Source organism: Patiria miniata, unplaced genomic scaffold, assembly GCF_015706575.1.
Source record: "Patiria miniata isolate m_02_andy unplaced genomic scaffold, ASM1570657v1 HiC_scaffold_24, whole genome shotgun sequence".
Lineage (NCBI taxonomy): Eukaryota > Metazoa > Echinodermata > Asteroidea > Valvatida > Asterinidae > Patiria > Patiria miniata.
In genome coordinates this window covers 19,354,680-19,382,098 of record NW_024037063.1, presented here as the reverse complement: position 1 = coordinate 19,382,098, position 27,419 = coordinate 19,354,680, and the positions used below count along the sequence as shown (strand labels likewise).

The 27,419-nt window shown below is 40.0% G+C and overlaps 1 protein-coding gene and 1 long non-coding RNA gene across 3 annotated transcripts in view; one reads left to right on the top strand and one right to left on the bottom strand.

Annotated features, from left to right (window-relative positions):
• Positions 1 to 595: 595 nt before the first annotated feature.
• LOC119732067 (putative methyltransferase DDB_G0268948) lies at positions 596 to 11,624 on the top strand. 2 transcript variants are annotated; one of them, XM_038205437.1, is made up of 7 exons: positions 596 to 1,024; positions 2,983 to 3,221; positions 4,983 to 5,146; positions 5,885 to 6,107; positions 7,260 to 7,357; positions 8,003 to 8,137; positions 8,819 to 11,624. In XM_038205437.1, exons 2-7 carry the CDS (start codon positions 3,105 to 3,107, stop codon positions 8,916 to 8,918), a joined length of 837 nt encoding a protein of 278 aa, XP_038061365.1. In that variant the 5' UTR covers positions 596 to 1,024; positions 2,983 to 3,104; the 3' UTR covers positions 8,919 to 11,624. The 2 variants fall into 2 exon arrangements, with proteins under 2 accessions (XP_038061365.1, XP_038061366.1); XM_038205438.1 differs by lacking the exon at positions 8,003 to 8,137.
• LOC119732070 overlaps positions 5,983 to 27,419 on the bottom strand; it is a 35,638-nt gene continuing 14,201 nt past the window's right edge. The window contains exons 2-3 of the long non-coding RNA XR_005271510.1: positions 19,379 to 19,488; positions 5,983 to 6,068 (exon numbers count right to left, since the gene is read on the bottom strand). This is a non-coding gene — a long non-coding RNA (uncharacterized LOC119732070). The remainder of the gene's footprint in view (positions 6,069 to 19,378; positions 19,489 to 27,419) is intronic.

The window sequence follows — 27,419 nt, the reverse complement described above, 5'->3', positions numbered from 1 at the left end:
CCATGGCTGCTGAACATCTTCAGGCAGAGGTTCCTGGTCTGGAAAAAACGACCTATTCTTCTCTGGGCCAAAGTAGAGAGCACAAGAGTAGGGTTCATGGTAAAACGCACCACCTTCGATGTTGCTGACTGCACGTAGGACCGCAGTAGTACATGACCGAGGCACAGACCACAGCATGACTCGTGGCTGATGACATGCACTCTGCATCACGGATGTTTTGGGTTTTTCCCCCCAAAAGCGACAATGACAATGATAGTTGAAAACCGATGAGTTGAGTTGTATCGTTACTCTACAGCCCCCACTACGGCAGTTTCATTGACAGTTACAGGGCCTATACGAAATCGCAATGACGGCCGATTGATACTAGCTTACGCTGCAGTTTTCATTACTCGGACCATGCTCGGACACTCTTTAATTGAATGTACACGAACAATCGGTACCGATGGTTCGTGTACAAACCAGAATGAGCCTATAAGACAACAGCGCCGATGGTTTGTGCACTGACAGATACAACCAATGAGAGAGCATACAATCACTGGTGGTCATCGGCCCAGTGACCTTGCCTAGCTCAGCTATCAGTGAGATTTACGTAACGTACGTTGCGTAACAAAGTGTATGTGGGGAAACTGTGGTCAGGGCTCTGGCCCTGCACAAGGCCATGCATGTGCATGCTATCTTAATATGTTAATGTAACGTACACTTTACAGTTGAAACCTTATATTAATTGCTTCTATTTCCAGACATTGAGGTTTGCTGCATGCACTATAGTATATTACTTGGACATGGTTGTATAGCAAGGACCTATGGTTGTACCATGGAGGAAGGAATAGAAAAATACAACTTGGAAAACGATAATCTAAACGAGAATATGCTGAAATGTAGCGCCCACTGAGAAAGAGAACTGGAGTTGTAATACATGCATGTTAACCGTGCAGACAAGTTCTGGGAGAGAATATTCAACCGACGGCGAGATTACTTACACCATGGAGGAAGGAACACCTCCATGCTTACACAAGCTAAAACTGTAAAAGATTTAATGTTTTCATATTCCTTGCTCTATGGTTATTCTAAATGGTCCGGCCGTTATTATATTAATTAATCTGTTATTACTGATCATTTGTCAAACCTGTTTTATAAACCAACAAACAATCAATTGTTGTTCTATGCATTTTAACTGGACTGGTGGAATTACCATTAAATCCCATATTCAAGGCATAAATAGATATTTGTTGATGTTTGCTGTAACATAGTGTTGCGTTCCCGCAAATTGCGTAGTTTACTTCTTTCCCAACCAGTCCATTCCACTCCGTGCACAGCGTAATGCTTGCAGCGATCCTGTGTGCCCTCACACAGCGCGAAGCTTTACCACGAAGTCTTTAGACACACGTAGAAGTGTGCAGCACATTATACAGTACGCTATTGTATAGCGCGCAATGCATGTAGCTCTCACAGCTATTGAACATGTACCGCCATGGGACATGTACTTAGGACTTAGCCATTTTCCCTCCACCTTTCCCCGGAGTCGATGCGAATTCCCCTCACACACCTTACCTCGCATCTGACCCACATTGACCCGAAGCATTTAGCGAATGTGGCTCTCTAAAACCTACCCGTGTATTCACCCCTCAGTGACCCCGTACACCCCAGCGAGTGTGTCCCGCTTACCCACTGGCCGAGACCTACGGTAGCTAGAGGTCAGGTTACGTCCTTCGTCTCATAGTTTTACTCCATAGCATTAGTGTGTAGATTCTTACCTAGTCTAGAGACTAAGTCTTGTACACAAACCTATGTACCGAGAAGTTATTCCCTTTCCCTTTTCCTTGAGGATCAGTTCCCCGTAAGGTACCCACGAGTTATCCTACTTCGCCCGCTAACCACTGCTCTCGGACTTTCTCCCACTAGAATGTCTAAGTCAGTCGTGTACAAATCTCCCATAGAGAACTTTCCCCATGCCTTTGTACACGGATGCATTATTCATAACCACCAGAATCCAATGCTCCCATTGGCTAAGACGCGCACCCAAAAGTGTATATAAAGCGCGCAGAAATGGCAGTTCTGGTCATTGTTGTACTGGGCTCTTCCCCAGTAGATTTCTGACCTGAGCTCTGACCTACACAGAGCTCCCGCATATGACGCATTAGATTGTTGCTCTGGGCTCTGACCCCGACAGAGTTCCTGACATGTACACATGTACGCCTTAACTTTACATTGTATATAGTGCGCCCTCTATTGACCTGAGATGTAAATAATCCCGAATAAAGTACTAGAGTGTGTGTGTAAGATATTTGTATCTGACTCTTTATTTGATAATGTCTCTCACCCCAGAGAGACGTTACAATAGCATGGCGCCGCCACTGACGTGGTGTACTTTGCTTGTTCGTCTGTCGCGCTATCTAGAGCAACAGTTTTGTACTGAACCTTCACAAAAACCGGTATAATTTCATCGAGTTCTAAACACTCCCGTTCCTAAATCACGAGTTAATCCGATTCCTGTTACAAAGTTCCAACAAAACATTATTTCGACATGATTTTCCTATTTTATTGCAAAGTGCATGGGTAAACCCTTTGAAAATATCCCCCCAAAATGAGGAAATAATTTTCTGACAAACTTCTAGTTGGGTATATAAGTAGATCGAGATCATATGTCCCCCCGCCAAAACTCAAAAACTTGAGAATATGCTAGAGAAGGATTTGGGGAAATAATGTGCTTTGCCCTCTCTAGAAAAAAATGCTGGCCGCGTGGGCCCATGACTGAGGCCAAAAATTCCAACCTCTCTGTCACTTTTGATTAAAATGTTATTCTCGACGTGATCTCACACTCAGTGAAGTTCGCCCTCAAATAAAATAATGTTTGGCAATAAAGCATACAATCATCATTAATTCAGCATATGGTTCTACTGCCACGATAATAAAGCCACTGACATGTATTATAATTATGGAGAAAATTGTTTAAAAAAATATAACTCTATGATTATAATACAGCAGATCAGCGGGTCAGCAGATCAGCGGGTCAGCAGACCACGGAGGAAGAACTGGTCAGACTTAGAACAAGTCTAAAATAAAGGTGCGTCTACAACGATGGAGGGCGCTATCAGGCTGACAAAATGGCAGCCCCCATCAAGCTCTTCGAAGAGGCGGCTCATGCAAGTGTTTATCTGAAATACCGGCCAAGGTTACCACAGAAAGTCTTCGAAAGGATCGTGGAGTATTTAAAAGAGAAAGTATGCCCACTTCGTTTCTTTTTTTCCCAGGCACCTAAACTGTCTTGGCATGTCGGAAATTATCGATTTATCCATGAAATTAATTCGATGCCAAACATGATGAAAATCAGGCGGTCATGGCAGTGGCTATTGTTACGGCAGCCGCTTGCAAGTGCTATCGTTACGGCATTGTAAAAACACCATGTTGTGGATCTCCATCAACCGTGTAAACGGTGTATAGAATCAGTCGGCACTGAGTGACAGATCATGTTTATTGCCAAAACAATATGCCATGTACTACATGTACATGTATGTAACTTGTAAGCAAAGCCTACTGTTGTCATGGTTGTACCATAGAGCTAGCTCTATGGTTGTACATGTGTGTACTGTTGATCCACACAGTATTGAGAGTCTGGAATTTTCGGACTACTGTATGATGCTCTTCATTAGGCCTACTCACTATTAAACGTGGCGTGGCCCCTAAAATGGCACACTTTGATTTTTCGCCTAAATAGTGGCGCCTAGCTAGAGCAAACGTTTTAATTGTAATTTCACAGAAAGTGAGATTTCATCAAGTTCTAAACACTCCCGTTCTTAAATCGCGAGGCGTTACAAACTTAAAAAAAAAACGTATTTCGGTGTGATTTTCCGATTTTATTTCGAAGTTGGCAGTCAACCCTTTAAAATTGCCCCCCCCCCCCAATAAGAAAATCATTTTCTGAAAAACTTCTTGTTGGCTATGTAGGCCTAAGTAGAGACACTAATGGTTTGTCAGAATTGATCAACGTTACAGAAATGACCTTAATGTTAATTTGGAATTTTCCGAGATTTATTCAAGAGCGCCACGTTAATTAAGGAACACTCAGCCGTTTTTGTGCCCAATTTCCGGACGCCATTGTTTTTGAATTTCGGATTTAATTTCATGACACCGAAATTGTTCACAGAGGTTAAATAGCAAGCGTTCATATGGTAAACGTACCAGTATTTCACTGAATGAATTTGAAGTTTGTCAACAAAGAAGTTTTGCAACACTACATGAGGAAAATCGGGGTAAACGTTGAAGTGCGTCACGTTTAGGGAACACCACTACTATGCACTTAGGTTTTCCTTCGTTATTTTCTCATGCGCCGTACCCTTTTCGATATTCGCAATGTATCTTGGGATTGAATGACAAACCAACCAGGTAATTTGTGCAAAAACCTATATGGGGCCAAGTTCCAGTTGCAACTTTCATTTAATTCCTCTTCATTTTATATCAGGAATTTAGTGAATATCTTTTCACACATTGTTGCACTGGTAATTTGACATATCCATATAATTGTCTAAAAACGATCATTCTTTAAAGCCTGTTACTAGTATTATAAGAAGAACGAAGACGGTTTCGGGGAATCCCTTTTGGAGACCAGTTTTGTTACACATGAATATTAATATCATGATATTGACCAATCACAATCAAGATATCGATGTCATGCTTCCAAACACTGACCAATCACAACCATGTCACTGTGCCTGACGACTGGTATCCTGACATAAATTCAAAAAATATTTCTTATCTTTATTTCTAAAGTTGAAGTGAATTTTATTTGCAAATCAATTTCTAAAATTCTACGCATTTATAGGTGAATTGGTGATCACTTAATCTTGCAAAAATAGTGAAGAAAAATACTTTAAAGCTTGACTGGTTCCTGTTCTGGTTTGCACACAAATTGCTGGTTGGTTTGTCATCCAATCCCAAGATGCATTGCGAAGATCGAAAAGGTTTATTGAACTGATTTTCCCCAGAAATCAAAGCCTTTCAAGCTTGCGGTCGATGTGGGGTGCGGGCCAGGACAGAGTACGCGACCTTTGGCCCCACATTTTGAAAAGGTCATCGGTGTTGACGTGAGTGATGCACAGATAGAAGCGGCAGTCAAGCAGACGGATAATCCGCCCAATGTGGAATACAGGTGAGCTCATGATCACTTGCTGTAGCCTACTTCTTTAATCCACTGGCCGGTCTTATTTGGATGCGTGTTAAAGATGTTATGCCCAAACTGTAACATCATCCCACCTATAGTTGGGACAGTCATAACTATAATTGGTGTGGTCCCAACTATCATGAGGATGGTCATGGTCCCAAGTTCCCAACTATAGTTTGGGCCACTGCTATAGTTTGGGTATAGTAAAAATATTTTGTCAGATACTTCATTAGCCTTTTCTTTATATTTTATAGATTTGGCACACACACACACACTAGGAGGGCACTAGTTATTTGTGGTAATTTTGGATAATGACAATGGCAAAACAAAATACCGGCCTCATATTTGTGTCGACCCTATTTCAAATAGGCTAGGAATTTGAAAAAGTAGTTTGGGTTTGTTGATTTTCTACTTAAGGTGAGGTCTGTGTTTTTACGTTTGTATCACATAATGTTAATAAGTTTCTTTAATAAAAGTCGAGAGTTCCCAACAATAAATTTATTTTTTTAAAAATGGATTAAAAATTATCCCCTGTGGGTTTTCGGGGATTTCTTTTGTTTGGTAATTTTAATTTAAATTGCATTGGTTTTCACATTTTTTTAAGCTAAATAAATAAACATGTCAATAAAATGGATTGATTGTTTAAAAAAAAAGAGTAAGAAAAGGAAAGTAACAGTCGCAATATTGTGTTAATTGAGACTAAAATTGTGTTATTTTTCTTACCAGAACTGGACAAGGCGAGACAATTCCTGTTCCGGATAACTCCGTTTCCTTGGTGACTTGCTGCCAAGCTGTCCACTGGTTTGACTACGCGGCTTTTTGCAAAGACGTCGATCGCGTCTTGCTTCCTTCGGGTTGTCTGGCCGTCTGTGCTTATGGAAACTTTGTCCCTGAGACTTGCGAGGGCGATCTGACAAAAGACAAAAAAATGCAGCAGCTCCATTGGAATGTAAGAAATGATTTACAGAAATCCAGAATAGGCATGTGGGACTTCTCGACTAGTCACCAATGATAAGGCATTGGTAGTCACGACTATCAGTTTTAAGTTAGTCGTCTAGTTGTTATGCCACGACTAGTCGTTCCACTATTCCTTGGCTAGCGGTTGCGCCGCGACTTAAGAGTCGCACCGCGCTGCAAACTGTTCAAGTCCGAAGTGACTACACAGTCGTAAAGAGTGCACGTCCACGACGATCTGTTACACGGTACCCTGTGGAGACATGTGCACAGTATAGGGAACAAAAGATTGTGTACGTCTCCACAGGGCAATTTCTATAGGTGAATACGTCTCCACAAGTTATCACGAAATAGATAAATGGATTTTACTCAAAAACAAGGAATTTCCAAGTTTTGTTGATCCGTCGCAAATTGAAGTATATACGATAAGGGATCTTACGTCCGAAATTCAGCCCAGGAAATTAATTCTGGTTAAAACAGGAGCATTTTGAAAGTACACTTTCAAACTTGAAAACTTTAGTACACGAGAACAAAGAAATGACTCCACAAGGAAACAAATTCAGTATGGGTGTGCATACATGTTATTATAGGCATCATGATTCATTCATAATTTCACAGATATTTTGGGCAAACGGAGTTTTGATCAAAACGCATAAACTCCACCCACACAAAACGAGTGACATCGTTCCGCATTCTTATTGCGCATGCGCAGACCCATGTATTGCTCCATTGACTACAGGTACAGAGTGAGTAAAAAAAAACGAAACCCAAATGTCGGGACCATTGTTTTAGTGAAGTTCGGCATGCAGCACTTTCAAAATGTAGGATATGAAAGCCCAATTCATAAGCCTTCTTTTAGTACAAGAATCATTTACATCACTCATGTACATTTCAACTTAAGGAATTGTAAACACAATCACCGTTTTAAAGTTCTGTCCACAGATCACAAAAAAGGTGTGCGCTCTTGCAGCAAACAAAAACAATTCACACACATCCTATGTGATATGTTTTCGTTTATGCTGAAAGAACACTTAACTTTTTTTGTAGGGCAGTTATACTGTTATTCCTGTGTATTGAGCTTTACTACATAGCAAGCTCTGGGGTTTTGCCTTTCTAAAGATTAATCTGTTACTTTTTTCTCTCTTAGTTTTACAAGGGTTTGATGGGGGCATACTGGGACGATCGCCGAAGGCACATCGACAACGTTTATGCTGAATTCAGCATACCATATGAAGGGAGCATCAGGTACGTCCAGACCCAAATGTAACTGTAACTATTTAACAATTGGGACGTACATGTACCCATGGGTGGCAAATGGGGCAAATATTGAACTAACTTTAAATTAATAAACATAACAAAAAAAATTGCAACAGACTGTATGCCTTGGGTATTATTTACATACGTACACTTTGATCTCCTAGACTCCTATTTGACTTCAACAAGAAGGGGAAATAGCTGTCCTTTTGATTAACATTAAAAGTGACTTGGAAATCAACAAATAGTCTAACATATTTTGTTACGATTCTGATATATAGCTTTATCCTTCTTTTTTTTTAATATTCGTCTACAGTTTCAGTTTCATATGCAGTTTTTCTTTGTGCTGGTCCTATAGTCCTTATACATGATTGACTGACTGAGTGACCGACGGAACGACGGACCGACCGACCGTTCACTCACTGACTCACTCACAACTCGCCCACTGAGTTCACTTGGTAGCCAGGCAGTGCTATCGTATAGGATTACCAGTTACCGTAAATGAGTTGGCTGAATCCAGCCCATTGTAAAAACTGAACAGCTGCAAAGAATTCTAGTGAATAGGTATTCTGTATTAATTGACTGGACTTTTGTGTGCTCTGGTACTAGCTTTACTACACATTGTCTTTTTCACAGAGACGACAGCTTCCAATTGGTTCAGGAGATCACTGTACCATCGTATATTGGTTACATCAGTTCCTGGTCGTCCATGCGCGCCTTTTTACGAAAGAACCCCGACAGTCCAAACCCTCTAATTGGATTCCAAGAGAGGTTGGTCTCAGATTTTTGCTGGACCTCGAGGTGCCTGCCTAGGGTCCTCTATGCACCTATGTCACAGACTTACTCACTGACAGGTTCACTGATTGACTGACTGACTGACTCCCCGATGATCACTTGTGAGCCGGGCAGTACTATCGAATAGTACTACCGCGCTACACCAAGAAATGGGCTAAATCCGGTCCATTGTGTAGACCCTCATGAAAAAAAGTCAAGTGAATAGCCATTCTGAACCAGTTGCGTAGAATTTTTGTGCGCTGTATAGGACCAGCTGTACCAGCCTTTCTTTGTTGATCTTCCTAATCATTATGCAATGCCTGACCAAGCAGTTCTGTTAGTTAGAAACTGATTTCCCTTACAAATAGAATTCCCCAAACTGTATTTAAAAGACAAGCCTTTTAATGGAGAATTTGCCACATTTTTTTTCCAACAGATATTTTCCCACTATTTTACAATGCTCTTGTTGATGTAAATGCATACTACATACATCTTTATTTTCAGTGTGATGACTGGCAACTTTATTGTAAATAGGCTCCTAAGATGCAAAATCAACGTAGGAGTTGGTCATCGAAAGCATATTTTAGTCCAAGAAGAGAAATGAAAGTCATGGAATTTCAACTAACATTTCTGTGGGAACCTTTTTATTTCTAAATAATGTACTATCATTCCCTGCAGGCTGATAGAAATCCTTGGGGCTGAGACACAGACTGAGCAGACCAAGGTCCGGCTTAAGGCGCCGATCGTGGTACTGCTCGGCCGGAAACCGCCGCCATAAGATGAAATTACGGAATGGATGAAGGCACATAGAGTTTGTACAGTGTGTACGACAAAACTGTCTTGTTTACTATAGCAAATGAATGTGTGTGTTCAATTTGAATAAACAATTTTATACGAGGACTCAGGATTTTACATATTATTTACTGTGTTTAAAAGCATTTATTATTTTGTGGGACTGTGTAACAATATCTCTTTGAAAACAGCAAATCACATTCAGTACACGGTTTAAATTGAAAGTTCCGAAATTAAATTTCAGGGGAAAAAAAGGAAATTTGTTTGAAAGTTACTACAATTTAAAAGAATGCACAGTCAACCGAAGATTATTTGTGAATCTATAGGTTTTGTTGTGAATAGTCCCTGCAAACAATTCCATGCATAAATGGGATTAATTTGTAAAATAATGTCAAATGTACGAGTTTTGGATATTTGGAAAACAATTTCTCATGAACCTGACTCTTATATAACAACATATTTTTTGGCCGCACATTGAGGGAATCATTTACAGTACATGTTTTTTCATACAGGCCATGAAACAAACGTTTGGACCTTAAATGCTCAAAGCGATGCAAAATAAGATCAGGCCAACTTTACTCACTCTTCAGCCAGCAAATTTCTCCAAAACTTTCATTGGGCAAAGAAACGGTCCTCGGTATTTCACCAACCAAGTTTAAAGAATCAATTCAATTTTTAAAGGAGACCGTGTTTCAATATTTGGCAGTGGCTTGCACATGAGAGGGAAGTCAAGTGATTTCAAAATGAGGCTAAAGACTAGACTTGTACATGTCCATCCATGGTCCAATTGTTTGACAAGACTGACTTCTACATTCATTGTCCTTAGTCTGGTGCCCGAGTATGGAGAAATATGTATAATTAAATAGCGACCTAGTACCCGACATCCTAGATATTTCTTTTGGCACAGTCAGCTGATTGATGCAGTATTGAGCGGTGTTGGACTGGTTGTTTCAAGTGCTAGTCTATTTTCTTGTATTACACGTTTTCAATACACATGTACCTTAAATTTTGGGACTCTCAACACACAGTCTCATACACAGTATTGAAGGGTCCCAAATTTTCGGACTAGAAGTAATTCCATAAAGTTTTCGCCTTAAGGGATTTTTTTACAGTGTACTACTGTAATTTTGCATGTTAGTATTTCGGTTATTTCTTGAATTGTGTCTACAATTCTGTTCCTCTTTACATTTTTCAATTTGCGGCTCTGATATTTAAAAAAAAATTTGGTGGCGATTGTAGATTGAAAGCGAAATAGTATAAAATACTCTCCCTATATATTCTATTTTTATTCAAATTTTTTAGTATTCTTTATTTCTAATTCTTAGTTTTACTTATGTTATTTGAGTAATGATCCGTATGAACAAAAAGGCAAAATGGACAATTCGTCGACAATTGTAAAAAGTGTTGAATACTGTTGATCACGTGTACGTTAGCTGCCGGTTTGATGTAGATTCAGTCTAGGGATTAATATTGTACTTTGTACATTGTACGTTGGCTGGAATTTCATTCATTTGATTTACTTGGTTTCAAATAGATAAATTTGTCTTTCTTATAATGTTTTGTCGATGAAATATCAGCTGTGCATCACCTAAAGATCGACAAGTATGTAAGATCAATATCTCAGAACCTTTGCTGCTCCACTTTTTCATAAGAAAAGAAGTAATTAACTTCACAGAAGAGCTAAACATAATTACTATGTGTCAATCAGTGTGTCTTCACAACTATTTCACGAGTATTTTGTCATAATTTTTTATTGTGTTGTACACGATGTCTCGGAAATAAATATATTTGTCTCTTGTATATTATATATCACATCTTATCAAATCAATTGTTATCGAGCTTTATGGGTTTAACTTTTAATCCAGCAGCTAAGCAGCAGGTGATCATTTAATATTAATAGACATTTTTATATTTATAAGGAGTTGTTGCATTCGCATATTGACTTGATCATCATAAAAGAGTTGTGATCAACAGAAGTGACCTTCAGGAATACACGGGCTATCTACGCTTACAAAAAAAAACTATGTAATTTGTACATCAAGTCCGTTCACGTCGGTATCTGACGTCTGTAATTATGTACACAAATACTTGCCCTTTGTTGTTGTCGTATAGCGATAAGATTCAGTGTCCGGCGGTGATATTTCGATCACCATTTCCGGTAGGTAGGGGGATGGGGGTGGCGGATACTCTTGGGGTACCCAATTTATTTCCGAAGAATAATAAATGATATGGGGAAAAATACAAAGAGATGGAAAAACTAGCACTTTGTTCGATGAACAGATGCTTGTGCGCATTATGATTTGTTTATGAGGTTTTGCTTTTTTGGCGATGAGTACAGTCTTGTGGGCCTAAGTGATAATTTCATGTACAAAGTGCATTTAACTTTGACTCCGTAGGGGGTGTGCAAAATCATATTAAAATTGGGGGATTCATGACTGTTAGGGCTACCTACTGTAACATTTTGCTAGTAGCAAAGAAATATATAGGCTTAAGTTTAAAACATTTATTAAACATCAGTTGATGACGTCATCTAACGTCATTTCAAATATTCAAGTAACATTATCTACCTTCCAACCAAGTTTCATGACGATCGGACCTACCCCTCTATGTGTTTTAACAATTGCATTTTGTCTGACGTTATTATGACATCACATGTTTTTCACAACAATCCTATTAAAAAAGACAATCTTGATATTAGCATGTTGTGTTCGTGAGATATGTTGATATCAGAATTATTGAAATAAAGTACTGGGGAAACATGTACATGTACATGTGCATCTATGATTTCATAAGTAGGTCATTCGATAAATGTATGGTCCAAATGTGAAATATTTCCTGTCCCCAGCTTGATACTTTATAATTTGCCATCAAAGAAGGTCTATAATGATTTCATTACTTTTACTATTAAAAGCCACATTTGTTTTTTTAATTGAGACATTTTTTTTACATGTACGGTCTTCTTTCTTTCCTATCCATGTTACATCAAGGACATCTATGACTTTTATAACTCTGATGTACTCCTTAATAATGCAGTTGTCATCCAAGAGTGATGATTGGATACTCTACTACATAATACCCAAACAAATATCAACAAAATCATTAGACAACATATTTTTCTGCTGCGTAAAAGTCATTATATTCAAGGGTGTCCCCACAAAAAAAGGTAACCACAAACGAAGGCATAACACGAACAAACTATGAACTCAACTTAATGACCATTATAACTTGCAAGCAGTAAGCCTAAGTATGCCATGCATTACTGATTTCCTTTGCTTTGGAAAATGGTTTTTCTTGGGACACTTTGCGTAAAACATTGTGGACACAGCCAGACAGAAGACGAATATTTGATAAAACATGAACGAAACATGATTTCCATCATGAGTTTGTGCCACATCGCGAGTTGCATTTCCAACCAGCAAGGAAATGAATCAAGGTAACGGTATCTTCCAACATCACTGGCTGGCTTGGCACAAGACCATGCCCCAGCTCACGGACTCACTGCTGTCATGAATTGCTTTCTGGAAATTTTGGGGACACAGGAAAATATAGTCTTACTGAATCATGCTGTGGAATGACCTCCAAGAAGCTGAAGCTGACTTCTTGAGTGCGTTCGATTACTTCCCCGCGCGTACTCGTGCAAGCCCGACATCGTTCGATTTACTTCTCACGTGACTTCTCGCGCTTACTCGACCCTGGCCCAAGTAACCAACTACCTGGGTAAGTATCCCATAAGGCCATGCAAAAACATGGCTGCCAACGTGACGTCCGGTGGGCGCCTCAGGCCGTGTCCGAAACGGGCTAGAACTACGGCTACTTCTAAATTGTCAGCGCGTCCCCGCGTATTTTTAATGGGCGTGGACCTAGACCTAGCTTTAGACAGTTGATTCGGATGCAGCTTCATTGTCACGTCAAAGTTCTTGCACGAAACTTTACCTGAAACCGTCCACTGCGCATGTCCGTCATCACGCGAGGAGCCAGGCGCCAGTGAGCTGGGGAGGTAATCGAACGCACTCCAAGTGATATCCATCCCCTTTTTTTCAGCAGTCCATTTCCTAACATTGCAGGCGTGCATTTTGGCACGAGGTGGATAATATTTACTTAATCAACCTGCAATGGTGAGATGGCCCATGGAAGATTATGCGGGACCGCTGACGCCTTTGTGTTCAAACGGGAGGTCGACACGTGGGAGGTGATGTGTTGAATCTTGAATGGTTCATATTATCAACTGACAAATATTGTTTTGTTCATGATTTCATAAATGGAAATGCCTCAGTGAACCTCGATGTGCTCTCAATGGTTAACCTCAAGTACAAAGGTTTGCACATGCGTTTTTTAAACATGATGAAAGTCACTGATGCATGACCAGAGGTATGCATCCAAAGATATTATACAATGGAAAGCTTGATGTTCCTAGTTTATGATAAAACCGTAATCGTGGTCATTATATGCACTTTGTAAATAGCTTGAAAAAAAAAATCCCCTTATTGGGTAATCCTTTTAGGGAAACACCCTGTATATGCCCGTATTGATTGGAAACTCGCATATCCCCGTATTGTATTTTGACTTGTTGGTCTGTTGTAACGATCTGATACACCGTGCCCTCTGGAGACATGGGCACAATAGGGAACAAAAGATTGTATACAGCTCCACAGGGCAATTTCCACAAATTTTTACACGAAATAGATATATGGACTTTACTCAAAAACTAGAAATTTCCTGGGTGGGTTGATCCGTCGCAAATATACGAGTGGACTAATTTCCAAAATAATGAAAAACTCTGAAAACGGAGGCTAGGAGTGCAAAATCGTGTCTAATTAAAAAACACACCCAAATTTCAAGTCTAAAACCCAGTTCCTGCTTGTAGAAAAATAGGAAATTCTGGTTTCTATAAAATCTGCAATCCTTTTCTAAGTAGAAAATTAGACTTTTAGTTTGTCCACGTTCGGTCGACGACCATTTCCACCAGCACGAAATAGGAGATTTTAATATCTGCAGTATAAGATGTTACTTTGTTTAACGTTCAAGATGTCACTCTGTCGGCGCCCCAAAAGTATAGGCCAATTACTAAAAACCTCAAATATTCATAAGAAGAAATGTTGATTGAACGTTTCAACCGCATGTTTCTGCAAATAGGAATACGAGGTTTTTAGTAATACAGGGTGAGTTTAAAAAAGCGGAACCCAAACCCCCCAAAATATGTTTGCCTATTTCTGCTAATGGGAATGTGAGTTTTTTTTGTTATGCAGGGCGAGTCAAAAAAAAACCCGCGGAACCCAAACCCCCAAAAATATATGTCATATTTAAAAAAAAAAAACAAACCAATAACATATGAAGCACCAAACATATTAATGACTGGAAAGCCAATTTTATAAGCTACTTTTAGATGAAAAAAATTACTGAAATTTCCTAATCCGTTCAAAGAATGTCACCATTTAAACGCAATGACCCTAAGACCTGTTCGTCCAAAAAAGAAGAAGCACTATAAGTGTGTATTTTGACTGTTTGGAACAACAAAGAAAATGACACAGAATACTGGTTTCAACTAACTTCGCTAGTGATGTTTAAAGACAATTGTGACGACGATTCTTGAAATCGCATATTTGGACGAAAGAGGTTTTCGGGTCATTGCGTTTAAATGCTGATATATTCTTTGAACGGATTGAGCATTTTCACTATTTTTTTCATCTAAAAGTAGCTTATGAAATTGGCTTTCCTGTCATTATTATGTTTGGTGCTACATATCTTTTAAATATGAAATATATTTGGAGGGATGGTTCCGCTTTTTTGACTCACCCAGTAGGCCAATACTTTTGGTACGCCGACAGAGTGTCTAAGTACAATCTTAATTCTGCCAGCCCAAAGTAGACAATTTAAAAAACGGGTGGTGCTAGCAGAAAACGAGAAAATTGGGTTGTACACTTTTAGGGCTCCATACATGGAGTATTATTAGAAACGGAGGTTTACGGTGCGGCGTGCCACCAACCTACGCGCAGCGGACCACGGAGGAGTGTAGGACTGTCGCCGCTTTACAAGACCAAATGAAAAAGGGTAACACTTCCAAGTAGGATTGTTTTAAGGCTGGCGTTAATGATCCACTCAGAAATGTGGGCCACCTGACTAATATTTGGAAATAAAGAGTTGTATATAGCCAAAATTGTGCAGGGTTTTCAACTCTCCGGCTTTCTTGAAGTTAGGTTTTGAAAATTATTCTTTGGATTTGGAGTGGTGTTGTTTTTGGACACGAACTTAAGGCATGGAAAGCAAATGATCCTATGTGCCTTTTAACCCACCACACATTGACTACCACCTTTCGCCGAGGCCAAGCCAAGGGCGGATCCAGAACACAATTTTTTGGGGGGACCAAATTTTCTTTTAGGCCCCCCAAAAAAGTGGGTCAAAAAAATTACGGCGTGGGGTTCGGGGCCCGCTTAAGGGCCCCTAATTTTTTTGGATTCTAGATGCTCTGTGGTGCGATCTGAGGCAATTTTTGACCACTTTAACCAATGTTTTTTGAGGAAAAGAAGGTGGTGTACTCATTGCCTGCCTTTATTGCGATGTCACATAAAAAAAATAAACAAAATTGGTTTCGTTTTGGTTTACCCTTTGGCCCCCCCGGATCCGCCCTTGGGCCAAGCGCAATTTGTTGGGCGGACCGGTCACTGGACTTTACGCTGGGTAGATAATAGGCATACGAACCTATTGTATACCTAGCTTGCCCGCTTTATGTTCCTGTCCATCTTATCTGTTGACTGTTGAGATTTCGAAGGTCAAGTTTTTACCAAATAATAATTTCAGAAACAAGACTGGGCAAGTTAAGAAAAGCTGGTCCCCGAATAGCTATTCACTGGACATCGTTTCATGCGCGTGAATAATGCACCTATATCCTTACGACGCGACGCCACGTTTTGTTTACATTTAAGCTGGTTCGACGCGTGCCATCAGGCTCTCATAGTCCTGAAAGCGCACATGTAAACAAAGCAAAGTAGAGTATTGTAAGACCCTAGCTCTATGGTAAGACGGACCCATGAACCCAACCCCCAACCCCCAGTCAAGTCTACGTCACGTATAGTTCTTCAAACAATGACAATAATGACTAGTCAGTTGCCGTGTCACTCGTAAAATGATGTAAGTCGATTTTCGGGCGATTTTGAGTTAGAGTCAAAGCCTGGTAAAGTGAGGGCGCTGTTTCCGATTCAGAAAATATTAGAGTCAAGAAATGAAGAGCTTAAAAGATATTATATGTATCTCACCGTAGAAAACTTAACTAGTGCAGCTTTTTTTTAGAAAAATAATGCAAGTCTGACATACGTGACATATATCTGTGTTTGCAAATCTCACAAACAAGGTAAAATGGTAATTAAAGTCTCGTTAATTGTTTGTGCATGCCAGACATACACCATTTTACCAAAATAGCACTGTTGGTTTGAATTCATGCATATCCCATTTGTTTCCCCTGATATGTAAGTAAACTGGGGAAAGTCATTTGCATTATTTTCATCATTAAACGAAATTACCCTTTCACAGGCTTAAATGCAGACTGTTTTGTTTTTAAGTCTCTTCATGATTATTCCAAATGATAAGTACACACATACATTATTACTGCGTAACAAATCCAAGCTTTCCATTGGAAGTCTTTTTTAGTAAAATGATGTATCTTCCAAAAATTCTATATCTCTAGAAATATCCACGAAATTTAGTAAATTGTGTAAGTATACAAAATAATGGTTCCAAGACATCAGAAAATGACTGCTTCACAGTCTAAAAGACCAAAAGACCAAAACGGCAACATTTCAATCTTTGAATCACTTTTTCTCAAAATGTCCTTCAAGTGAGATACATTTTACCAAAATAGAGCCGTGTAGCTGCTCTATTTTCTCGTCCACACAACTGACAGCAACGCGAGGCCAGCGAACGATGGCCGTAAAAAGGGCTTCAGAAAATTCGCAATTTTAGTGGCAAACCACAACTGATCCAAACAAACAAAGTTGTTTAAGGTAGTTAAAGACCTACTGCATACATCCATCAAGGTATGTTTTTCTCAAAAAAGGATTTCGATGCATTTTGACGATATTATTTCACGGACAAATCGACTAAAAATCAGGGCTTTATGCTGCTCTGGGGCCCTCGGTGACCCTGAAACCCTCCGCCGAGTATTTCATGATTTATTCCTCCGATTGGTTTCACTTTATATCAATCTTACCCCAGAAGTATAATCTTGTACATGTACCTTGAAAAGTTCCGCAGTCTGTATACAGAGCCAGATTTACTGTTACAAGGCCTTCCCGTACAAGAGTCAAGATGGCCAACAACAAGTGCTTGATGACGACGATCGGAATCATTCACATTATTGATGGGATACTGCTGCCTTGCCTATGGGGCGTGGGCTTTATCTTCCCCTCTTATGTATCTTTAATCGCTGCGCCAGCATGGAGTGGTATCGTTGTAAGTATTTCATGTTCGGTTCTTGAACCAAACCGATCGGCTGCCTGCCTGACTGACTGACTGGCAGCACCTACACTGAACAATTGCCTGGGTTAATTTTACCCAAGAAAGGTGAAAACTGGAACTACCCAAACTTGGGTTGTTCTATAACCACTTGTTTGGGTTAGAATTTATGTTAAATTCAACCAAAAGTAGTAGTCAAAAGTTCTATACAAGACCAAATGGTCTTGAATGAACACAAGTTTTGGTTGAATTTACCAGAAATTCTAACCCTAGCAATTGGTTATAGAACAACCCAAGTTTGGGTAGTTCCAGTTTTTACCTTTCTTGGGTAAAATTTACCAAGGCAATTTTTCAGTGTGCCTGACTGACCGACTTACCGACGGACCGACTGAGTGAGTGAGTGAGTGACTGGCTCACTCCCCAAATGAGCGACCAACTATTCATAGCTAGAAGTAAAAAAAAAAAAAAGTTTACGGTCGGAATCCAGCAAACGAAACATATTCTATTGACATTTTCGTTTTTCCTCAGTTCCTCATTCCATCTGGGATCCTTGGAATAGTTGCAGGCGCTGGTAACAACCGAGGAGTGGTAAGTGGCAGCAAACAAGTGCACACATTGTTGAACTATGTGCTCAATTGAAATGTTGACAATTTGGTTTGGTGCAATAGTGTAACGCCGGTCTAAAAAACAAGTACCACGTGGTACAACACGGCGGTTCCACGAACAGTACAGTACTACCGCGAATTTTGAAATGCAATAGGGCGTGATCAAATATGCAAATTAGACGCATGCGCATCAGTGTCACAGAGCTGTAGGTATAATAAACCCGAGTAAACTGTCAACCAACCAACCAACCCACCCACCCACCCACCCACCCACCCACCCACCAGCATAAGGAGCTCAAGCCCACGGCGTGTTTCACACCGCCGTGGGGAAAATACAAATGACTTATTCACAGCAGAGGAATCGTCCTGCTATTACATAAGTGACGATGTTGTATATGATATATCATTAATTAAAAAAAACTACCTCCCAGTTTTTGCTATATGGAAGCCAAAAGCTTCAAGAACAAATAAACAACAAGTGTTGTTTGCAATCTGCAATTAGTAAAGAGCATGTGTTACAACTGATAATGTAGTAACTAATGGATAATGTATCACCAACTGATAATGTAACAAACAGTGACTTGTGTTACATTATCGGTTAGTGATACAGTATCGGTTAATTTATGTGACATTATCGGTTGGTGATTATCCGTATGTGAACGCCTTGGTACCAAAAACTGAATAGTCTGAGACACCGTGTTTGAATTTACCCAATTGGTATGCGAGTGAACAATGGAAAAGAACATTAGGTCAACTATATGTTCTTTTTAACAGTCATTAATTCGAAAGATTTTCAATAAGCTAAAATGCTTCCTGTTCTACAAAGTATCTATTGATCCCATTCATTGGATATACTCAGTCTGGACACAAAATACATGGAAACAAATAGGAAGTTTTGTCGATTTTCCATGGTGCCCGGATATGCAGTAATCTCGTTCTTTTGGTCAGCTTAACCCTTCGTGGATCAAGCCCAAAAACTTTACACGGAATGGCCACGGGGAGAATTTTATCACCACATGTGTTTATAGGTCACTAATCCTAGCATGCCTGTACATGCACAAGATATAGGTAATTCACATGGCCAGGGATTGTTTACAACCTGTCTGAGCTCTGGGCGGCACGAGGGGTTGACACAAAGGGATCGGCGGCACTTAGGGGATAGCCACTAAGATCTCCCATTACTGCACAAAGGCATTAGGCGCCACCTTGGCTTCTGTCTTTCAACACTCATTACTCCGGATTGGCTAGTGTCTGGCCAATGGGAGTCTACAGGCTTGTGGTGTATAGTAGGGGTGAGGATTACATGGAAGCTTGGCCTAATTGGCCCATTGAAAAAAATATGCCCATATCTGTTATACCCATATGCAATATAGGTTTGAAGCAAATATACTTTTACCTTTGACAGGCCTGGGCATCTGTGGTATTCAACTGCTTCGGGGCTGTTTCTGCGATTGCTATTATCATCTTCGGCGCCATTGTCACTCATGCAGATTTGACGGGGCTGGGCTATTATTTGAGTCAAAAGAACAAGAGATTAAATATTTTACATGGAACCTTCGATTGTTTGTTAAAGTATAGGTTTTTGAAAATTATTTCAAGTCAAGCGGACAAATCTGGGACAGTTGGGTAATAATATTCAAGGTATGAAAATTGAGAAAAAAGATACTGGGGACATAAGTCATGTACATGTGCGTTTATAAGCTCACCGTTAGGCACACCTAATTTAAAACCCTAAGCCCCACGAGGTATTCTCTAGGCACCCTGCCAAATGCAACAGTAGGCAGTGAACTAATTCATGTACACTTGGTACCAAGTACGTTCCCTGCCAAATGCAATGGAATGCAGGGGTGGAATGCATCAGATCAGGAGACTGCTAAATGTAACAACTTGCAACAATTTTTTTTTACCATTTGTGCATTCTGACGAATTTGTAACTTGCATTTCTTTTGTTAAACACTGTAATGGCGCCCCATCTTGGACAACCAAAGAAACTGTAACTAGAAAGCAAAATATGATTTCCCAGAATTTATTAATGGCAATAATATATACTTAACAGTCGGAGAGGAGCTGCACGAGATTTAACTGAAACTTACATGTTAACAGATTTAGCCGCAGTTGTGTAGGCCTATATCTACCGGTATATACATATACATAAAATTACCAAACAACATGAACGGCCAACGCCCAGTCTGAAAGTCCACATGCGGCCAAGAGGCCCAGGGGTTTTTATAGTGAAGGAGCTAACAATTAAAAGAATTTCCTACTAACAAAAAGTAACCCACTTGACCCGCTTGTGAAAGTGTTTGCTCAACAATAGACATCCCAAACCCAACGTACAGGGCGCGGGCTCTAATCTACTTAAGAGTTCAAAGGCTCTTAATCCCTGTAGACAGGATTAAGGGCTCTAATCTAGTGTAGTGCCCGGTATATAATTATTCAAAATAAGCAATGATATTAACCCGCTGTACGGTCAGTGGCCCTACTTGGTGAGGCTACACAAAGAAATTGAGGTATTAAAGTAACGGCAGACATTGTTGTCCATACATCTGGTACTAGCCTTGTACAGATTGTTAATGTTACAATATAACTGTGTTCTACTTTGGGCGTCAGCAACCATCTGATAAAATACACTTTTTATTGTACCCTTTATTTTTGTTGATTGGAATCATTGATCGCGCAAGGCGTGATGGGAAACAGCATGGCGCAGCAAGAACGTACCCATGGGGAACGAGGTTGAACACACACAGATCTGCCCTTCTATAGACTGATTCCCCGCCGTTACATCATTGGTTTTGATTTGGGGACGAGTGTACCTGTATCCAAAAACTGAATCATCGTCGGCCCCAAAATAAATCGAAATTTGTAAATTCATTTGTTTTGCGCGTAACCAAACGTGGCCCAATTATTTTTTTTTTCGATTCGATGTGTCATTCAAAAGTCACTAACTTTTGTATTGCTTGAAAAAAAATAGCAATTTCGAAAATAGCCGGGACAGTTCATTTTTAAATCAGTGGAAAACATTCGATAGTACATGTAGTGTTTGTTTGTGCTTGTTAATGATATGAATCGAGGACACACACGTGAAACGTACATCGTCGATGAATTGAGGACAGGAACCAACCCGAGGACAACCTCGATTAGAAAACTTGTGCACAACCAATGAGAGCTGTTGCAAAAAAGAGGAGTATAAACAAAAGAAAAGGGAAGAGGAACAATAGAAAATCCTCGATTTACACCATCAACAAACAAGTGATTTGTGTGTTTTGAGCAGTACTATGCTGATGTGGCGCAGTAGACATCATCATCTGCATACTCGGTGGCCTTGAGTTGATACTTTGTCTTGTTGCGGGTGTCTACTCGGAGCGCATCGCCAAAACCCCTATCCCGATGCAGGCAACCACTGTGGTAAGTCATGTTGATCGGCCGATATGTATCTATTCATTGTCTCCCCTACCCCCAGCTCCATCCCCACCCCACCCAGGCTGCCCAACCCAAGATGTTGGGATTGCCAATCCCCAACCCGGGGCAATATTTCAGTGACAATCTCCAGCGTGCACGGGTGTGGCGCCCTACACTGACTGCCAGTCCATCTATGACATCGGTGACCAAAGTCTCCGCCATCGGTGACGAAACCCCGATATCAGACCTTGGCCATCGCTAGGGCAACATTTGATAGATGCATTACATACCCCTGCACAAACGCGAACACCCATATTTTACCGTTAGCGGTGTAAACATCATTTTACATTGCATGACCATGATCGTCACAACAGTTTAACGCTCCACCTGGTGAAAGGTATTGCTGACAGACATAAACTGGTTATTTAAAGGATCGGAAACGTAAACTACCAATTTTCACAAAATGTATGGTATCCAATGAGTTGAAACGTCAACAAGTTAGTTGTGTAGTACCCTTAAAATTTTGAGCAATGTTGTTGCTTCAATCGACAAAATGCACACATAGCAAATGTTCCTTTGCATTAAAAAAAAAATTGTGTTCAATTCAAACCCTCAATACCGATCTCTTCTGTAAACAGGACTGAGAATGTTCTGTCTTCGAGGCAAAATTATTTTGAAACTTATTAGAAAAGGGACAGTCAAGTAAAATTGAGTCTATCACAGGTCCTAACGAATACACAAAGTCCTTTCACAAGTCCAGTCACAAAGTCCAGTCACAAGTCCTTTCACAAGTTCATTACGTCTTTTCATAAATCCTTTCACAAGTCCAGTCACAAGTCCCTTCATACGTCAATCACAAGTCCTTTCACAAGTCAATCACAAGTCCTTTTACAAGTCCATCACAAGTCCTTTCACAAGTCCATTACAAGTCCTTTCATAAATCCAGTCACAAGTCCCTTCATAAGTCCATTACAAGTCCTTTCACAAGTCCTTTACAAGTCCTTTCATAAATCCTTTTACAAGTCCAGTCACAAGTCCCTTCATAAGTCAATGACAAGTCCTTTCATAAGTCCATCACAAGTCCCTTCATAAGTCAATCACAAGTCCCTTCATAAAGCCATCACAAGTCCTTTCACAAGTCCATCACAAGTCCTTTCATAAATCCTTTTACAAGTCAAGTCGCAAGTCCCTTCATAAGTCCATCACAAGTCCTTTCCCAAGTCCACTACAAGTCCTTTCATAAATCCTTTTACAAGTCCAGTCACAAGTCCCTTCATAAGTCAATCACAAGTCCCTTCATAAGTCCATCACAAGTCCTTTCATAAGTCCATCACAAGTCCTTTTACAAGTCCATCACAAGTCCTTTTACAAGTCCATCACAAGTCCTTTCACAAGTCCATTACAAGTCAAGTCGCAGGTTCCTTTATAAATCCATCACAAGTCCTTTCCCAAGTCCACTACAAGTCCTTTCATAAATCCTTTTACAAGTCCTTTCACAAGTCCCTTCATAAGTCAATCACAAGTCCCTTCATAAGTCAATCACAGGTCCTTTCACAAGTCCCTCACAAGTCCCTTCATAAGTCCATCACAAGTCCCTTCATAAGTCCATCACAAGTCCTTTCATAAATCCTTTTACAAGTCAAGTCGCAAGTCCCTTCATAAGTCCATCACAAGTCCTTTCACAAGTCCATTACAAGTCCTTTCATAAATCCTTTTACAAGTCCAGTCACAAGTCCCTTCATAAGTCAATCACAAGTTCCTTCATAAGTTTATCACAAGTCCTTTCACAAGTCAATCACAAGTGCTTTTACAAGTCCATCACAAGTCCTTTCCCAAGTCCGCTACAAGTCCTTCCATAAATCCTTTTACAAGTCCAGTCACAAGTCCCTTCATAAGTCAATCACAGGTCCTTTCACAAGTCCATCACAAGTCCTTTCACAAGTCCATCACAAGTCCTTTCACAAGTCCATCACAAGTCCTTTCACAAGTCCATCACAAGTCCTTTCACAAGTCCATCACAAGTCCTTTCACAAATCCTTTTACAAGTCAAGTCGCAAGTCCCTTCATAAGTCCATCACAAGTCCTTTCACAAGTCCATTACAAGTCCTTTCATAAATCCTTTTACAAGTCCAGTCACAAGTCCCTTCATAAGTTAATCACAAGTCCTTTCACAAGTCCCTCACAAGTCCCTTCATAAGTCCATCACAAGTCCCTTCACAAGTCCATCACAAGTCCTTTCACAAGTCCATCACAAGTCCTTTCATTAATCGTTTTACAAGTCAAGTCGCAAGTCCCTTCATAAGTCCATCACAAGTCCTTTCCCAAGTCCACTACCAGTCCTTTCATAAATCCTTTTACAAGTCCAGTCACAAGTCCCTTCATAAGTCAATCACAGGTCCTTTTACAAGTCCATCACAAGTCCTTTCACAAGTCCATCACGAGTCCTTTCACAAGTCCATCACAAGTCCTTTCACAAATCCTTTTACAAGTCAAGTCGCAAGTCCCTTCATAAGTCCATCACAAGTCCTTTCACAAGTCCATTACAAGTCCTTTCATAAATCCTTTTACAAGTCCAGTCACAAGTCCCTTCATAAGTTAATCACAAGTCCTTTCACAAGTCCCTCACAAGTCCCTTCATAAGTCCATCACAAGTCCCTTCACAAGTCCATCACAAGTCCTATCACAAGTCCTTTCACAAGTCCATCACAAGTCCTTTCATAAATCCTTTTACAAGTCAAGTCGCAAGTCCCTTCATAAGTCCATCACAAGTCCTTTCACAAGTCCAGTACAAGTCCTTTCATAAATCCTTTTACAAGTCCAGTCACAAGTCCCTTCATAAGTCAATCACAAGTCCCTTCATAAGTCAATCACAGGTCCTTTTACAAGTCCATCACAAGTCCTTTCCCAAGTCCATTACAAGTCCTTTCATAAATCCTTTTACAAGTCCAGTCACAAGTCCCTTCATAAGTCAATCACAAGTATCTTCATAAGTCCATCACAAGTCCTTTCACAAGCCCATCACAAGTGCTTTTACAAGTCCATCACAAGTCCTTTCACAAGTCCATTACAAGTCCATCGCAAGTGCTCTTACAAGTCCATCACAAGTGCTCTTACAAGTCCATCACAAGTCCTTTCACAAGTCCAGTCAAAAGTCCTTTCATAAATCCTTTCACAAGTCCAGTCACAAATCCCTTCATAAGTCAATCACAAGTCCTTTCACTAGTCAAGTCACAAGTCCAGTCACAAAATCCTTATGTCCAGTCACAAAGTCTTTTCATAAGTCAATCACAAGTAACGGGATGAACAATGATCAAAGGGATGCGTTTGTTACAGTCGTTTGAATAGCTAGTGACGTGACTTTAGGCTCAAGAATTTACAATGGACTTTCTAATGTGGGAATTTGTGATGGACTCGACTACAACACTTTAGTCTGGTTCCCTGTCCCCATTGTCATTCGGACTTCAAATATGAGGACAGGTAGCTAGCGGTTAATCTTCCTTACATAATGAGGCATCCCTCCCGATGTATGCAAATGAATGCATGACGTAAACAGGTCTGAATCCCGCCTCCTGAATTGAAAATCACAACGGTCATGTTTGCCCGCAAAATGGCAATAGGCCGCACCACAGTTTCCGAGGTGATGAGCTTCGATTTTTGCTGAATTCGAAAGTGTCTCTGGCAAATATCAATATAGAGAGGGAAATTACTGTTCAGTATTTAAGACCTATGCAGTTGAAATCCTTGAAAGTTACCTCCCTGGAGACACTGATGATTTTGTGTACTTTCTGTGGTAAGACAAGAGTGAGGCTTTTTGATAGTCATGTGTTCAATTACCGTGCATGCACAGAGCTAAACAGCGGTTTGAAAACAAACAATCAAGATGCGTGCGCATAGGTGGTGATCTAATCAATGGCTTTAAATAGGAGCTAGCTACCGGTCCCCACACTTATTTTTTTTTTTTTGGGGGGGGGGGCGGGAAACAGTCTAAAACACAAGGAACAAGATTAATGTATTATTCATATCTCCAATGATACACAGGTTTACGGTGGTGGTGGGGTAGCCAACCCAGGAATGCAGAACCCGGGAGCACAGGTCCAAATACAGTACCCAGCTCAGCCAGTTCAGGGGCAGTACCCAGGCCCACCGGCCCAGGGGCAGTACCCACCACCCCAAGAGCAGAAGTACTAAGCACTGAGTAATGAGTCCTGGGCCCAACTTAAATAAAAGATTTGCCCCGACAATGCTTAAATAACAACTCGAAAGCATGAATTGAAATAAGTTAAATTTGTATTTCTAACTGAACATTTATTATGATTTTGATGCTAACGTCTATTTTTGTGTGATAAAATGTCATTTGTTAACATCCCGTGCTAGCTGCTAATGTTTTCACCTTTCAATCGTATCAAATTTGAAAAGCTACTTGAAAGTTTTTTTAGTCAATGATGTGCAGCAATAGTAATTATTCATCGAATTGTTTACTTCCAATTATGTAGTACCTTAATGTTTCTATGGTACCTAAATGTTTCTATGGTACCTGGATGTTTCTGTGGTACCTGGATGTTTCTGTGGTACCTGGATGTTTCTGTGGTACCTGGACATTTCTGTGGTATACCTAGATAATGTTTTGTTGTAAGAACGTTCATTGTACAACAGCAAGCCCACGAGTGTAAAGCCTAGTTTCCATTTCGACGTAAGAAACACAAAGTGAAATGCAAACAGGACCAACAATACAGGCATATGGAAGCATTTCATCCGGAAGTGTCGCCGACAACTCAGACAGACGCAAACTACCTCGCAGCCGACTGTTCCGCGTACTGTCTGCGCAGTCTGCGTAGTCTGCGCGATCAGCTGAACGTCGATACGGAAACTAGGCTTATTAAGTAAAAGCTGTCTTTTACTAGGCACACACATGAGAGCTGGATAAATAACCTTTGAGTTGGACAGTATGAACCGAAATTGCTAGGCTGATCTTTCTCGAAAATGTTTAACATGCATTTGATTCTGATTTACTTTTTGTGCTATTTCTTTATCGATGTTTCTCTTTCATAAACTGTTATTGTACTCAGATGTCTATTTGCTAAATTGGTTGATATGCACATTAATTTCAGGCTTACATCATTTCAAATTCACAAAGTAAGCTGTTAAAATTGTTATGAGAGGTCGATGATAGCAATTATCAATAATTGACCAATGTTGAACGAGAAGTTTATTTCCTTTTACGTGTCTGGACAGAAAAGGTTTTTGGGTTCATGTAACCTGCTCCAAGGTTGCAGTTTTATTTGTTTTAAACACGTTAAATAACCCATGCACTCACAACAATTTTAATTAAAACTCTTTGTTTTCAATTCTATGTAACAATTATGTAAGAAGAATACAACCTAGTCATCATAGCAAAATACCATTCCTCTGTTATGTGTGATTATTATGTTGTTGATTGCTAAGAGCGCAGCCATTAAGGATTCAAAGTAACACATTGAATGATGTGGGGATATGGATATTAAGAACTTAATACATTTTTTGCCTCGAGTTTGTTTTACAATAATAAGGGTGGTAATGGTAATGATGATGATGATGTCATCATGACGTTACATCATTATTTTTACCTATAACATATTCCTGTTTATGTAAATACATTTGTCGAGTTCCAACCCCATCGGTGCATTTACCTTTTCCCCCAGATATCATCAAGTAGTCTTGCCAAACCTCAGTATTGATGAGCTTTAAATTCACAAAGTTACTTACTGACACACTTACCCTAATAAAACTATATGAAAAATCAAGTGAACAATGATAACATCATGATAGTAAGTCCAAAAAAGCAAACATGAGGAGAAAAAAGAGTTCCCGTAAATTGGGCTAAAAATTAGACGAAGGGTTGTCTAACATGGGGGACTTAAACAAGTTCAAAGAAATCCCCCCAAATAAGAGATTATGGTTGTTTATACTGATGTCAATGCCAACAGTTTTCTGACAGGGATTGCTCTGAACTTATTCAAGCCCCCACATCAGGCAAGCCTTCGCCTTGTTTTAGCCCAATT

Excerpts from the sequence above, each read along its gene's own strand:
- LOC119732067 (XM_038205437.1), top strand. The coding sequence starts at position 3,105 with ATGGCAGCCCCCATCAAGCTCTTCGAAGAGGCGGCTCATGCAAGTGTT. Across the intron at positions 3,222-4,982 it reads TGGAGTATTTAAAAGAGAAA|AAATCAAAGCCTTTCAAGCT; the intron begins GTATGCCCACTT and ends GATTTTCCCCAG. Across the intron at positions 6,108-7,259 it reads TGCAGCAGCTCCATTGGAAT|TTTTACAAGGGTTTGATGGG; the intron begins GTAAGAAATGAT and ends TTTCTCTCTTAG.